The following is a 16,217-nucleotide window of genomic DNA, read 5'->3' on the forward strand; positions in this document are numbered from 1 at the left end:
TGATAACAAAAATGAAAAGTGTTACAGATATTCTTTATTTCTAGGAATATCAAATAAGGACGTTTGAACACACACACTATTTCCCCTGATGCAGAGATACAGCAAAACAAAGAATAAGAAACTTACTTGTGCATCTGTGTTTATCCTATACATGTCTTCTTTGGCACCAAACGTCCTCTTACAATTGTCTAACCACTAAAGAAATAAGTAACAGTAAATTTTAATACAGTACTTTGCCCCAAGCACAACGAAATTGGTGCTATAACAGCCTGAGCCTATATAAAACAACAGACTTAAAAGGAAACTTGAATTTCTAGGACTGGCGACAAGCATAGACTTTCATCTCCATTTGAGCTGAATCATTGGTACACAGCAGACCAAAGCCGAGGATGCTGCCTGTGTGACCACATGCACGTACTAATGGAAACACAGCTGGTTGTCTTCTATTCCAGGGACTTGGGGCGCTCCATTTCCGTCAAGAATATTCTTCATTTTGTGGATTTTATTGGAAATCTTCACAACCTATCCCTGACCTTTGTCGAATGTAAGACGGGGAAATGAAAGATGTGCTTCCCCTCTGGTCAATTTAATAAAGGCAACTTCGAAAGAATTAACCAGGTCTGTTTGCTTATCCGAAGTGTCATTCTCAGAAGACTTGTGTCAATTTTAATTAGTGAAACAGAAAAGAAAATCCATTTTCAATCTTATTTTTATTTCTTTTTTCTTTTCAGACAGTCATGAACGACAAACGTGTTCTCTCTAAAGAATACGGGATACAGAAGCCAAATGTGGATTTTCCTTTTCCTGGGGCTATTCCTAAAGATGGATGTTTATTTAAGGTACATTTTCTCTTGTCAAGTAAGAAGAAAATAATAACATTGTGGTTTAGTTGGGAAAAAACACTGGAGTCATAGAATTTCCAAGCTGATGTGAAAGCTAAGAGCCTTAAAGTTAAGCTCTGAGGTTTTGACAGTTTGATATTAATGTTATCAGTTCATTTGACTTTCTAGCTCTTTGTGTGTGTGTGTGATAAACATAAAACTAATACATGTATACATACACACACATATATGTATATATAAATGAAATCACTAGAACATTTTTCATTAGGACTCTGAGGAAAGCTGCTAGCTACATTGTTTATTCTTTGAAAATATTTCAGTATTCGACACTGGAAATTCTCAACTGGAGCTTAACGTTCTGCATGCAGAGAATGAAAATTAGCCATCTCAGTTATTTCAAAACAATCTCTCTGACCTTACGTCCCTTTTATCCTGTCCCCTCAGCCTGCGCGGGCCCTTAGGCTCTTTGCTTGACAGCATCTTGAAAGGAAAACATAAGCTTTGCTAGTGAGACATACGGCTGCTGGCAGCCATTGTCAAAAGCCACCCACCAGATTTCTTCATATCGGTAAGATTCGGTTGACATCTGTTATGGAATTTGTACATGAATCTTTATTCACACAAAATGTTGAGATGTCTGTACACTTCATCATCACTAATTTGGCCCAATTTGTTCAAGTATACTAATAAATTCGAAAAAAATAATTCCAGTTGCTTATTATAATGGCTTATTCTTACAGAATGTAATTTTTTTTGTACTGAATACCTAGTGACATGGCATTTGGGGGGCACTATTCAACATAATTAGTTCTCATTTTTATCCTGTTAAAAGGCCGGCCCTAGAGTTCCCATGTGGCGCAGCAGGGTAAGAATCTGGTGTTGTCACTGCTGTGTCTCAGGTTGCTGCTGTGGTGTGGGTTTGATCCCTGGCCCGGGAACTTCTGAATGCTGGGGGTGCAGCCAAAACAAAACAAAAAGCCAGCCCCAACCCTGTTGCCCCATGCCCGCACACTGGCCTAAAAAGTAGAGGTCCACACCTTCCCAGCCAGTGTAGACAGTATACAGAAAACCCCCTGATTCACATGTAATCAGTCTTACTGTCATGATGGTTTTTTTTTTTTTTAACTCAAGGCTCAAATAAAGGTTAAAATTTAAGAGGAGAGGGTTCCCATTGTGGCACAGAGGAGATGAACACGACTAGTATCTGTGAGGATGTGGGTTTGATCCCTGGCCTCGCTCAGTGGGTTAAGGATCCTGCAGTGCTGTGACCTGTGGTGGAGGTCGCAGATGTGGCTAGGATTCCCTGTTGCTGTGGCTGTGGTGTAGGCCAGCAGCTTTAGCTCTTACATAACTTCCATATGCTGCAAATGCTGCACTAAAAGCAAAAAAAAAAAAAAAGTACTCAAGGAATAATGAGTTATAACTACAAACTGAATAATGAAAAATACTTGGCTGATAGAAAATAAGAGGAAAAAGTAACAGCATAGATGGGATAAGAAACAGTGAGATGGAGGCTTAGGCAGGAGTGAAGTATTTTTCTCTCCCGTATAAATATTTATTTGATTCAATAGAATTTGTTGAAAAGAATATTCTTTCCTGGCTGCACTGCAAGAGCATCTTTGCTGTAAATTATGGTTATATGTGTGTGGGTCTCTTATGTTCTATTGGTTCATTTGTCTTCTGCCAGTACTATACTCTTTTGAGAATTTTTTTGCTGCTGAATTATTATTATTATTATTATTATTTTTGTCTTTTTTGCCATTTCTTGGGCCACTCCCGCGGCATATGGAGGTTCCCAGGCTAGGGGTCCAATCGGAGCTGAGCCGCCAGCCTACACCAGAGCCACAGCAATGCCAGATCCGAGCCGCATCTGCAACCCACACCACAGCTCACAGCAACGCCAGATCCTTAACCTGCTGTGCGAGGCCAGGGATCGAACCGCAACCTCATGGTTCTTAGTCGGATTTGTTAACCACTGCGCCATGACGGGAACTCCTATTCTGATTATTTTTAAAAATTGAAATAAAGTTGGAGTTCCCATGTAGCTCACTGGTTAGTGAACCTGAATAGCATCCATGAGGATGCGGGTTTGATCCCTGGCCTCGCACAGCAGGTTAAGGATCTGGCATTGCTGTAAGCTGTGGTGTTGGTTGCAGAGGCAGCCCAGATCCTGTGTTGCTGTGGCTCTGGCAGTAGGCTGGTGGCTATAGCTCTGATTGGACCCCTAACCTGGGAACCTCCATATGCCATGGGTGTGGCCTTAAAAAGACAAAAAAGACCCCCCCCTAAAAAAATTGAAATACATTTGATTTACAATTTAATTTCTACTGGACAGCAAACTGATTATTTTATATATACATATTCACACACACATATATAGACATTTAAAAGATATTTTCATTACAGTTTATTATAGGACATTAAAAAATTTTATTAGTCAATTTATAATGTTCTGTCAATTTCTGCTATATAGCAAAGTGTCCTATTTTATATATATTATATATATGTGTGTGTGTGTATATATATATATATATACATACACATTATTTTTCTTACATTATACTCCATCATGTTCTATCACAAGTGATTAGACATAGTTCCCTGTGCTATGTAGCAGGACCTATTGCTTATCCACTACAAATGCAATAGTTTGCATCTGCTAACCCTAAACTCCCAGTCCATATCACTCCCTCCCTCTCCTCCTTGGCAACCACAAGTCTGTTCTCCATGTCCATGAGTTTGTTTCTCTTCTGTAGATAGGTTCATTTGGGCTGTATATTAGATTCCAGATATAAGTGATATATAAGTGGTATTTGTCTTTCTCTGACTTAGTATGAGTCTCTAGTTCCATTCACGTTGCTGCAAATGGCATTATTTTATTCTTTTTTATGGCTGAGTAGTATTCCATCGAGTATATATATCACATCTTCTTAATCCATTCATCTGTCAATGGACATTTGGGTTGTTTCCATATCTTGTCTATTGTGAATAGTACTGCAATGAACACAGGGGTGCATGTATCTTTTTGAGTGAAAGTTTTGTCCAGATATATGCCCAGGACATGGGATTTCTAGATCATATGGTAGTTCTATATTTAGTTTTCTGAAGTACCTCCATACTGTTTTCCATAGTGGTTGTACCAATTTACATTCCCACCAACAGTGTCAGGAGGGTCCCCTTTGCTCCACACTCTCGCCAACATTTGTTATTTGTAGACTTATTGATGGCCATTCTGACCTGTGTGTGGAAGGTACCTCATGGTAGTTTTGATTTGCACTTCTCTAATTAGTGATGTTGAGCATTTTTTTACATACCTATTGGTCATCCATATGTTTCTTTGGAGAGATGTCTATTCAGGTCTTCTGCCCATTTTCCACTTTGTTTTTTTGCTGTTGCGTTGTATGAGTTGTTTGTATATTTTGGAGATTAAGCCTTTGTTGGTTATATCATTTCAAACTATTTTCCCCCATTCTGAAGATTCTCTGTCTCTTTTTTTATGGTTTTCTTTGCTGTGTAAAAAGCTTTTAAGTTTGGGTAGGTCCCACTGATTTATTTTGCCTTTTTAGGGCCACACCTGCGGCATATGGAGGTTCCCAGGCTAGGGGTAGAATTGGAGCTGCAGCTGCCGGCCTATGCCATGGCAACTGAGGATCTGAGCCATGTCTGCGACCTACACCACAGCTCACGGCAATGCCAGATCCTTAACGGCACTGAACAAGGCCAGGGATGGCACCTGTGTCCTCAAGGATACTAGTTAGACTGTTTCCACTGAGCCATGATGGCAACTCCCCCATTGGTTTATTTTTGTTTCCATTTCTATTGCTTTCCATTTCTATTGACTGACCTAAGAAAATATTTGTATGGTTATGTCAGAGAATGTTTTGCCTATGTTCTCTTTTAGGAGTTTGATGGTGTCTTGTGTTATATTTAAGTCTTTAAGCCATTTTGAGTTTATTTTTGTGCATGGTGTGATGTGACCTAGTTTCATTGATTTACATGCAGCTGTCCCTTTCCCAGCACCACTTGTGGAAGAGACTGTCTTTTTCCTATTTTATATTCTTGGGTTTATTTCTAGGTTCTCTATTCTGTTGCATTGGTCTGTATGTCTGTTTTTGTTTTTGTTTTTTTCTGTTTGTTTTGTTTTGTTGATTTTTACTGCTGTGTTCACAGTATATGGAAGTTCCCAGGATAGGGGTTGAATTCTGCTGGCCTACAACAAAGCCCCAGCAACATGGGATCCGGGCCACATCTGCAACCTACTCCACAGCTCATGGCAATGCTGGGTACCCTACCTGAGGGAGGCAAGGGATTGAACCGCATCCTCATGGATACTAATCGAATTTGTTTCTGCTGTGCCACAATGGGAAGGAACCCCTGTATGTCTGGTTTTGTACCAGTACCACACAGTCTTGATGATTGTAGCTTTGTAATACTGTCTGAAGTCTGGGAGAGTTGTACCTCCTGCTTGGTTTTTGTTCCTCAGGATTGCTTTGGCAATTCTGGGTCTTTTATGGTTCCATATACATTTGTGTATTGTTTGTTCTAGTTCTGTGGAAAATGTTATGGGGAATTTGATAGGGGTTGCATTGAATCTGTAGATGGCTTTGGGTAGTGTGGCCATTTTAACAATATTAATTTTTCTACCCCAGGAGCATAGAAATTCTTTTCTTTCTCTTTTTTTTTTTTTTTTTACTCAAAGAATTTTATTACATTTATAATTGTACAGAATATCTTTCCATTTCTTTGACTCCACTTTAATTTCCTTGATTGTTTTATAGTTCTTAGCATATAAGTCTTTCATTTTTTTGGTCAGGTTTATTCCTAGTATTTAATTTTGGGGGGTGTGATTTTTAAGGATATTGTATGTTTATATTCCTTTTCTAATATTTCATTGTTAGTATACAGAAATGCAACCAATTTCTGAATGTTAATCTTGTACCCTGCTACTTTGCTGAATTCATAGATCAGTTTGAGTAGTTTTTGTGTGCAGTCTTTAGGGTTTTCTATATATGGTATCATGTCATCTGCATAGAGTAACAATTTTACTTTTTCTCTTCCAATTTGGACACCTTTCATTCCTTTTGTTTGATAGCTATGGCTAGGACTTCCAATACTATGTTGAATAAAAGTGGTGAGAGTGGGCATCCTTGTCTTGTTCCAGATTTTAGTGGGAAGGTTTTCAGATTTTCTCCATTGAGTATTATATTGGCTGTGGGTTTGTCATAGATGGCTTTTATTATGTTAAGGTATGTCCTCCTCTATACTCACCTTGGTGAGAATTTTTATCATGAATGGATGTTGGATTTTGTCAAATGCTTTTTCTGTGTCTATTGAGATGATCACATGGTTTTTGACTTTTCTTTCTTTTCTTTCTTTTTAAAATCCTTTTGGGGCTGCACCCATGGCATATAGAAGTTCCAAGGCTAGGGGTTGAAGGGAGCTGCGGCTGCCAGCCTACACCACAGCAATGTCAGATATGAGTGGCTTTTGCGACCTACACTGCAGCCCAAGGGAACACTGGATCCTTAACCCACCGAGTGAGGCCAGGGGTCAAACTCATGTCCTCATGGATATTAAGTTTTTTCTGCTGAGCAACAATGAGTTTTGGTATTAGGGTGATGGTGGCTTCATAGAATGTCTTCGGGATTATTCCTTCTTCAACTTTTTGGAAAAGTTGAAGAAGGATGGGTATAAGTTCTTTGTATGTTTTGTAGAATTCACCTGTGAAGCCATCTGGTCCTGGACGTTTTGTTTGCATGGAATGTTTTTATTACATATTCAATTTCATTTCTAGTGACTAGTCTACTCAGTTGATCTACTTCTTGATTCAGTTTTGGCAGGCTGTATGTCTTTAGAAAGCTGTCTATTGGGGAGTTCCGGTCGTGGCGCAGTGGTTAGCAAATCCGACTAGGAACCATGAGGTTGCGGGTTTGGTCCCTGCCCGTGTTCAGTGGGTTAACAATCCGGCGTTGCTGTGAGCTGTGGTGTAGGTTACAGACGTGGCTGGGATCCCGCGTTGCTGTGGCTCTGGTGTAGGCCGGTGGCTACAGCTCCGATTAGACCCCTAGCCTGGGAACCTCCATGTGCCACGGGAGCAGCCCAAGAAATAGCAAAAAAAAAAAAAAAAGCTGTCTATTTCCTCTAGGTTGTCAAATTTGTTGGAATATAATTTTTCACAGTATTCTCTTAGGGTTTTTTGTATTTCTGCAGTATCTGTTGAGATTTCTCCTTTTTCATTTCTGATTTTGTTTGAGTTCTTTCTCGCCTATTTTTGGTGAGTCTGGCCAGAGTTCTGTCAATTTTGTTTATACTTCAAGAGAACCAGCTCTTGGTTTTATGATTTTTTTTCTGTGTGTTTCCTGAATCTCTATTTTATTGATTTCCTATGTGATCTTTATGATTTCCTTCCTTCTGCTGACTATAGATGTTGAAAAGAATGTATATTCTGATTTTTTTGGATGTAATGTCCTGAAAATGTCACTTAAGTCTAACTTTTCTATTGTGCCATTTAGGATCTCTGCTGCCTTACTGATTTTTGGTCTAGAGGATCTGTCCATCGATGTCAGTGTGGTGTTAAAATCTCCTCCTATTATTATATTTCCATCAGTTTCTCCTTTTATGTCTATATTTGTTGTATGTATCTGAGTGCTCCTTTATTAGGCGCGTATATATTGATGATTATAATATCCTCTTCTTGAAAGGATCCTTTTATCATTAAATAGTGTCTTTCTTTATGGCCTTCATTTTAAAGTCTATTTTTTCTTTTTTTTTTGTCTTTTGTCTTTTTTTTGTTGTTGTTGCTATTTCTTGGGCCGCTCCCTCGGCATATGGAGGTTCCCAGGCTAGGGGTTGAATCGGAGCTGTAGCCACCGGCCTACGCCAGAGCCACAGCAACGCGGGATCCGAGCCGCATCTGCAACCTACACCACAGCTCACGGCAACGCCGGATCCTTAACCCACTGAGCAAGGTCAGGGACTGAACCCACAACCTCATGGTTCCTAGTCGGATTCGTTAACCACTGCGCCATGACGGGAACTCCTAAAGTCTATTTTTTCTGATACGTGTATTCCAACTCCTGCTTTTCTGTTTTGTCCATTGGCATGAAATATCTTTTCCCATCCCCTTACTCTCAATTTATAGGTGTCCTTTGCCCTAAGGTGAGTAGCTTGTAGACAGCATATTTTAGGCTCTTGCTTTTTATCCAGTTTGCCATTCTGTCTTTTGACTGGAGCATTCAGTCTATGCCGCTTCCATGGCATATGGAGGTTCCCAGGGTAGAGGTCTAACGGGAGCTGTAGGCGCCGACCTACACCAGAGCCACAGCAACTCGGGATTCGAGCCGTGTCTGCGACCTACACCACAGCTCACGGCAATGCCGGATCCTTAACCCACTGAGCAAGGCCAGGGACCGAACCTGCAATCTCATGGTTCCTAGTCGGATTCATTAACCACTGAGCCACGATGGGAACTCCTGGAGCATTCCGTCTATTGACATTTAAGGTGATTATTGATAATTATGTATTTATTGCCATTTTAAAACTTGTTTTCCAGTTGAGTCTCCTTTGTTCCTTTCTTTCTTTGGTTGGATGATTTCCTTTTATTTGATGCTTATGACCTTTTCTTTTTAGTTTTTGTGAATGTAATATTTGGTTTTGATTTGTGGTTGCTCTGTTTTTCAAGTATGTGAACCCCTTCTTATATCTACTTGCTTTAGCCTGGCAGTCATACAGGCTCAAACATACTAGAAAAAAAAAAAAAAGAGTCTATATTTTGTTACTTTCCTTCCCCACATTCTATGATTTTGAAGTCCTTTTTTTAACATCTTCATGTTTGTTCTTTTACTTTCCTTGTGTTTATAATCACTTTTACAAAAGTTTTTTTTTTTTTTCTCTCTTTTAGAGCTGGCTTAAGTGATTGCTTTCCAACTGTGATTTCCTCCATCCTATTTCTTCTTACTTCTTTTTTATTTAGAGAAGCTCTTTCAGTATTTCTTTTAGAATGGGTTTAGTATTGCTGGACTCTTTTTGTTTGTTGGAGAAATTGTTTATTTCCCCTTCTATTTTAAATGCTATTCTTGCTGGGTAGAGTATTCTAGGCTGCAATTTTTTCCTTTTTAGAACTTTGAATATATTTTGCCACTCTCTTCTGACCTGTAGTGTTTCTGTAGAGAAACAGCTGATAGCCTTATGGGGGTTCTCTTATAATTAATGCTTTGTGTTTCTCTTGCTGCCTTTAGAATCCTCTCTTTAACTTTTTCCATTTCCATTATAATACATCTTGGTGTGAGCCTTTTTGGGTTCAACTTGTTTGGGGCCCTCTGTGCTTCCTGAATCTTGATACCTGTTTCCTTTAGATTTGGAAAGTTTGCAGCCATTGTTTCTTCAAATATATTTTCTTTTTTCTTTTCTTTCTTTCTTTCTTTTTTTTTTGTCATTTTAGGGCTGCACCCATGGCATATGGAGGTTCCCAAGTTAGGGGTCTCATCAGAGCTATAGCTGCCAGCCTATGCCAGAGCCACAGCAATGCCAGATCCGAAACGTGTCTGCGACCTACACCACAGCTCACAGCAATGCCAGATCCTTACCCTCTGAGCAAGGCCAGGGATCGAACCTGCAGCCTCATGGTTCCTAGTCAGATTTGTTTTCACTGTGCCAAGACGGGAAGTCCTCAAATATATTTTCAATCCCCTTTTCTTTTTCTTCTTCTTCTGGAATCCCTATTATATACATAGATTGGCCTGCTTTATATTATCCTGTAGATCTCTTATATTGCGTTCATGTTTTTTCATTTGGTTTTCTGTCTGCTGACCTGATTGGGTGATTTCCATTATTCTATCTTCCAAGTCACTAATTCATTCCTCTGCATTATTTGGTCTGTTCTTCAGTGCCTTTAACTCAGCTTGCATCTTTTCAAATGAATTTTCTAATTTTTCTTGGCTCCTTCTTATATTTTCTATTTCCTTTCTAAAGGAATCTGCATTACTGTTCATATCTGCTCTTAATTCCTTCAGTATTTTCACTATCTCCTTTTAGAACTCAGTGTCTGTTTCATTGTTTGCTCCTTCAGGGGAATTGTCTTGTTCTTTTAACTGGGAATGATTCCTGAAGGTTTTTTTTTTTTTGTCTTTTTAGGGCCACACCTGCAGCATATGGAGGTTCCCATGCTAGGGGTTGAACTGGAGCTACAGCTGCCGGCCTACACCACAGCCACAGCAATGCCAGATCCAAGCCATGTCTGCAACCTACACCACAGCTCACGGCAATGCCAGATCCTTAGTCCACTGAATGAGGCCAGGGATCGAACCTGTGTCCTCACCGATGCTAGTCAGATTCATTTCAACTGAGCCACAATGGGAACTCTGATTCCTGGGCTTCTTAATTTTGCTTATATTTTTCTCATTCTGTGAGTTTAGGGTAAACTACTACTGTAGTCTTGGAGGGCTGTTTAAATGTGAGAACACCCCTGGGTATTTTGTGAGGGCTTACTATTTATTTACTATTAATTTTTGGCACAAGGGCTGCTTTTTCGGATGCTTACTGTTTCTTCCCTCAGTGTACACAGGCTGTATTCCCTTGACAAGGTGCTATGGGCAGGGCTAATAGCCAGTGCCTGGTTGCTGGGACCTTGACAGTGGCGAGGACACATGGGAAAAATGGTACAGGCCACTCCTAGTTGCCTGGGAAGTGGCAGTGACCCTCAGGCATGTGTAGGCGGCACCGGAGTGGTTGGCAGTGGCAGCAGCAGGGCATGTGCATTCCCAGGGGAGTGAGAACAACAGATGGTGCTAGGTTGCAGTGCCCTCCTCTGTGCCGACCTGTGAGGTAACTGGGGCTATAGGTGGTGTCTATTCATGGACCCCTAGTGGTGGCAGGCCATGCACACCTCTGGAGTCTGAGATGACTGAGTTTGCCACCACCTGTAGACCACCCAAGAGGTGCCATGTTATGCTTAGCCTGTGCAGGAGGTACCACCACTTAGAGCTGGCACAAGAGGCACCTTGTCACTGTAGCCCCACCCTCTGTCAGTCTTCACATGAGAAAGATATTCCTATGGTGACCCATCCCTCCTCTTCTTGCCCTCCCCAAAAAGGTGTCTTGCTTCTCCAGAGGGCCCAGACCTCCTCCTGGGTTCTCTCAGCTATGGTGCTTCGCTCCCCAGCCCTAGGTGCACTGCTCCCTAGCTCCTCAGGCTGTCTCCACATAGCCAACCCTAGTCCTCTTCCAAGAACTGACCTCTGGAGATGGGGTCTCAGCACCCAGCCCCTTTCCTAGTGTCTCAGGCTGTGGTGTCCTGGAAGGTGGTACAGATGGACTGTGTGGCTCTCTCTCTCTGCTTTTCTCTGAGGCTTTGAGGTCCCTCTGTCTCTGCTGATCTCCCCTTCAGTTAGGTGGCTTCCCAGGGTGCGAGTTCCTTTCCTCTTTCACATCTCCCTCTCGGGTGTGCTAGTCGTATCCTGATTCCTCTCTCTTTTACCCCTTTTTGTTCTACCCAATTATGTGGAGGCTTTCTGGCCCTTTTTGGAGGCTTTTGGTCTTTTCTTAAGCCTTTTGGAAGCTTAAGGCCTTCTGCCAGCATGCTAGTAGATGCTCTGTGTGAATTGTTCTACAGGTAGTTTTTTTTTTTTTTTTTTTTATGTGTTTGTGGGAGAAGGTGAATGCCATGTCTTACACCTCTGCCCTCTTGATCCCGCCTCATCATAGGACATATAGCTCTCTGTGCCATACATAGGACCTTTTTGTTTATTCTTTTTTTTTTTGTCTTTTGTCTTTGTTGTTGTTGTTGCTATTTCTTGGGCCGCTCCCGCGGCATATGGAGGTTCCCAGGCTAGGGGTTGAATCGGAGCTGTAGCCACCGGCCTACGCCAGAGCCACAGCAACACGGGATCCGAGCCGCGTCTGCAACCTACCGCGGGATCCGAGCCGCGTCTGCAACCTACACCACAGCTCACGGCAACGCCGGATCGTTAACCCACTGAGCAAGGGCAGGGACCGAACCCGCAACCTCATGGTTCCTAGTCGGATTCGTTAACCACTGCGCCACAACGGGAACTCCTTTTTTGTTTATTCTTTTGAGGTTTTCAATAGGACTTACTGCCTGTAGGTCTAACTCTGTTGCTTAGAGCTTGTTGTTGCTCTTCTTGGACAAAGATTGGAAGATGTTTTTTATCAAGGGCAGATAGTACATATTTTAGGTGTTGCAAACCATATATTCTGTTTCAATTATTTAACTCTGTGTTGCAGGCAAAAATAGCCGTAGATAATACGTAAACAAATGGAATGGCTGTGTTCCCACAAAGTGTATTTACAAAAACAGGGAGGGGGCCACATGTGACCTGAGGGTTGGAGTTTCGAGAACTGTGTTTAAGATTCTAATCGGCCTATCAATTTCTGTTAATGTATCATCTTAAATTTTGAATGACTCTACAGATCATTTTGGGGGGAAATGAGCTTTTACACTCTTGAATCTTCTGATTCATGAAGATGGTATAGTCTTCCATTTAATCAGGTGGCCTTTAAATTCTCTCAGTAGCATTTTGGAATTTTCTGTATGGAGGTTTAGCACATCTTTGACTAGACTTATTTGTAGGTATTTGCTGTTCTCTTATCATAAGCGGTATCTATTGCTAAAGCCAATGTATGTGTTTGCTGGGAGTTTCTTCTGGTCTTGCCTGGGGTCACTCATAAGTCTACAGTCCTAAAATGGCTTAAATGGGGCTGAAGTTCCAAGGTAGCCATCCTCATATGCCTGGCATTCTGGGAGTCAGCTGGGCTCTCATCCTCCAGAAGGTTAGAGATCAAATAGTTTCCCAGTGTTGGTCCCAATTTAATAGCCTTACGGCATGATGCCAAAAAAAAAGCTCCAAAAGGCCCCCGAGCACTAGACTCAGAAGTTGCATAGCATCACTTCTAAATCTGATTGCTCAGAGCAAGTCACAAAGCCATCCCAGACCTAAGGAGTGGGAAAATAGACTCCCTTTTCTCTCTTGCTCTCTTTTTGCATGGCTGCATCCAAGGCATATGAAGTTCCTGGGCCAGGGATTGAATCTGAGCCACAAATGCAACTTTTGGTGCAGCTGCAGCAATGCTGGATCCTTTAACCCACTGCACCGGGCTGGGGATCAAACCCAAGCCGCTGTAGTTGGATTCTTAACCCACTGTGCCACAGCGGTTTTCCAGACTCTAACTCTTGATGAGAGGACCAGCAAAGTCATATTGCCAAGAGGTGTGGACCTAGAGGGGCATGATTCATGAGGACTATTATTCCACAGCTTCTGGGGTAGGCAAAGAATTCTGAAGACAGAAGACTGCTTGCCAGACTTTACTGAAGTTGAACATATGTATACCCTGTGACTCAGCAATTCCACTCCTAGATAGATACCCAAAAGGTATGTGAACATAAATACATAAAACATGTACATGCATAAGAATGTACATAGTGACATTATTTGTATGATGACCAGATCTTTTTTTCTTCTTTGTCTTTTTGCCATTTCTAGGGCCGCTCCTGTGGCACATGGAGGTTCCCAGACTAGGGGTTGAATCGGAGCTGTAGCCACCGGCCTATGCCACAGCCACAGCCATGCGGGATCCGAGCCACGGCTGCAACCTAAACCACAGCTCACAGCAACGCCAGATCCTTAACCCACTGAGCGAGGCCAGGGATCGAACCCGCAACCTCATGGTTTCTGGTCGGATTTGTTAACCACTGCGCCACGATGGGAACTCCCTGATGACCAGATCTTGACTGATACTTTCTTACTGTTGACAGCTCTTTCCTCTTCTCCAATCTGTTACTACTCTTTCAGTCCAGATATAAGATCACTACCCCCTTTATACGAGGAGAAAGCCTTAATAGCTGTTTTCTCATACCATATTCTTCCCCTGGATAATCTACCAATCTGAAATTACCACCTGTCAAGGACTAAGGTTTGTATCTCTATTACAAGAAGTTGCTCTATTATCCAAAAGCGGCTTCTCCTTGGAAATCACAGATTCGGTCTGCAGCCATTCTCTGTGAGACCGACATGATTTTGGGAAGTCTCTTCCATTGCCAGAATCTTTATTTATAGCTATAATTTAAGTAACTCTCTACTTTTGTTACTAATTATTCATGCACAGTATTTGTGCTTCATATACCTAACTAGAACATTGAGGGCATAAGAACCAGGTTTTACACTTCATTTTGCATAGGCCTTACAGGTGAAAGATAAAATAGTACTTATTTAATGAAAGACCTATTGCCTATTTTAGGGGAAGGAAAATGCCTGTTATATGCAGTTCATGTGAAAAGGAGAAGTTTTTTTGCCTCTGCCAATTGAAAACATACTGGATTTACCTTCAGGCTAAGAACTACTGTTAGGCAGTGCTAGACTGGAGTGAAAGAAACATTTCTTTGCAGGTGACACCTATAATCTATGACATGCTTACTTCTTTTGCTTGCCCACATACATACAAATCACGGAAAAAGATCTCAACTTTGACACAGGCTGCAGATTTTCTGGACCACAACATCATTATGCATTTCTCAGAGAAATACTGCCTTTTTTTTTTTTTGTCTTTTTTAGGGCCACACCTGTGGCATATGGAAATTCCCAGGCTAGGGGTTGAATCAGAGCTGCAGCTGCAGGCTTAGGCCACGGCAACTTGGGATCCGAGCCTCATCTGCGACCTACACCACAGCTCACAGCAACGCCAGAGCCTTAACCCACTGAGCAAGGCCAGGGATCGAACCTGCAACCTCATGGATACTAGTCGAGTTGGTTACCACTGAGCCACAATGGAACTCCAAGAAGTACTTGTTTTATATCCCCACTTGCAATGTTGACAGCAGCTATACAGTCTCCACACAGAAGCTTTTTTAAGGCCAATGTTCCATTGTGATCTTAGGTTCTAAGAGGGCCAATTTCTAAAAGCTGAAGATGGGAATTTATTGGCCAGAGAGCACCGAGGCCCCAGTTTTCTCAGTATATCCCTGAGGCAAATGCTAGGAGGTCGTTTCTTCCATCTCAGCTGTTCTGCCAGGTTAACAATTCTGGAGTCACTAGCAAACGACTGTTTTTTTTTACATGGTAAAAAGGGACTGACCTGCTCGGCTGCTTCTCTTTTGGCATTGTAGGTATCCAGGTGTTCTTGCAACTCCAAAACACTGAACTTGAGTGTTTCTAGCAAATCACAGGACATCAGCTGTCAAATCAGAAACACATTGATCCAGGTCACCATTTCCAATTTTTTTTTTTTTTTTTTTTGGTCTGGACTCAAGGCATATGGAAGTTCCCAGGCTATGGGTCGAATCAGAGCTACCACAGCTGCTGGCCTCTACCACAGGCACAGCAATGCAGGATCTGAGCCACATCTGCGACCTACAGCACAGCTCACGGCAATGCCGGATCCTTAACCCTCTGAGTGAGGCCAGGGATCGAACCTGCATCTTCATAGATACTAGTCAGATTCTTAACCCACTGAGCCACAATGGGAACTTCCCAGGCCACCATTTCTGATCATAATCACACAATGGTTTGCACAATGTTTTGCAAGTTCATTCTCTTGTTGAAACCTTAATTCTTTGATATCTTAATACATAATCTACAAATGTGCTTGCAGACAGGTGGGGAAGACCAGGGAGTTGTGGGTTCTTCAAGGGGGGAGGCCTGGCCCCCTCCTACTTGTTTTTATTCAGCTTATCAGGGAAAAGTGCACATTTCTTTTTTTTTTGTCTTTTTTTGCCATTTCTTGGGCTGCTCCCGCAGCATATGGAGGTTCCCAGGCTAGGGGTCTAATCTGAGCTGTAGCCGCCAGCCTATGCCAGAGCCACAGCAACGTGGGATCCGAGCCTCGTCTGTGACCTACACCGCAGCTCACGGCAATGCTGGATCCTTAACCCACTGAGCAAGGCCAGGGATTGAACCCGCAACCTCATGGTTCCTAGTCGGATTCATTAACCACTGTGCCACTACAGGAACTCCAAAAAGTGTACATTTCTACAGCATGACTCTTTAGCTCTCCCATCTAGGGCTCTGTGGAGGGTGAGGCCAGCATCAGAAATAGTCCCAAGTGACTGTGTGTAAAATATAGGAATTATATTTTTTGCTGGATATGTATAATCAAGTTGAAAATATGAACTTAACACTTTTCTTAAAAACATTTTTTTGTCTTTTTACGGCTGCACCTACGGCATATGGAGGTTCCCAGACTAGGGGTAGAATTGGAGCTGCAGCTGCTGGCCTATGCCATGGCAACTCAGGATCCGAGCCGCATCTGTGACCTACACCACAGCTCACAGCAATGCTGGATCCTTAACCCACTGAGCGAGGCCAGAGATCAAACTTGCAACCTCATGGATCCTAGTTGGGTTCATTAACTGCTGAGCCATGACAG

General features: G+C 42.1%; 1 protein-coding gene across 5 annotated transcripts in view; it reads right to left on the bottom strand.

Annotated features, from left to right (window-relative positions):
* Nucleotides 1-16,217, bottom strand: part of FRYL (FRY like transcription coactivator) — a 309,775-nt gene that overhangs the window by 7,513 nt on the left and 286,045 nt on the right. For all 5 annotated transcript variants that reach the window (XM_047799032.1, XM_047799033.1, XM_047799030.1 and 2 more), the window contains 2 exons: nucleotides 14,928-15,026; nucleotides 127-195 (listed from right to left, as the gene is read on the bottom strand). In XM_047799032.1, coding sequence (XP_047654988.1) covers nucleotides 127-195; nucleotides 14,928-15,026 — 168 coding nt within the window. The remainder of the gene's footprint in view (nucleotides 1-126; nucleotides 196-14,927; nucleotides 15,027-16,217) is intronic.

The sequence above is a fragment of the Phacochoerus africanus genome, chromosome 10 (assembly GCF_016906955.1).
Source record: "Phacochoerus africanus isolate WHEZ1 chromosome 10, ROS_Pafr_v1, whole genome shotgun sequence".
Taxonomy (NCBI): domain Eukaryota; kingdom Metazoa; phylum Chordata; class Mammalia; order Artiodactyla; family Suidae; genus Phacochoerus; species Phacochoerus africanus.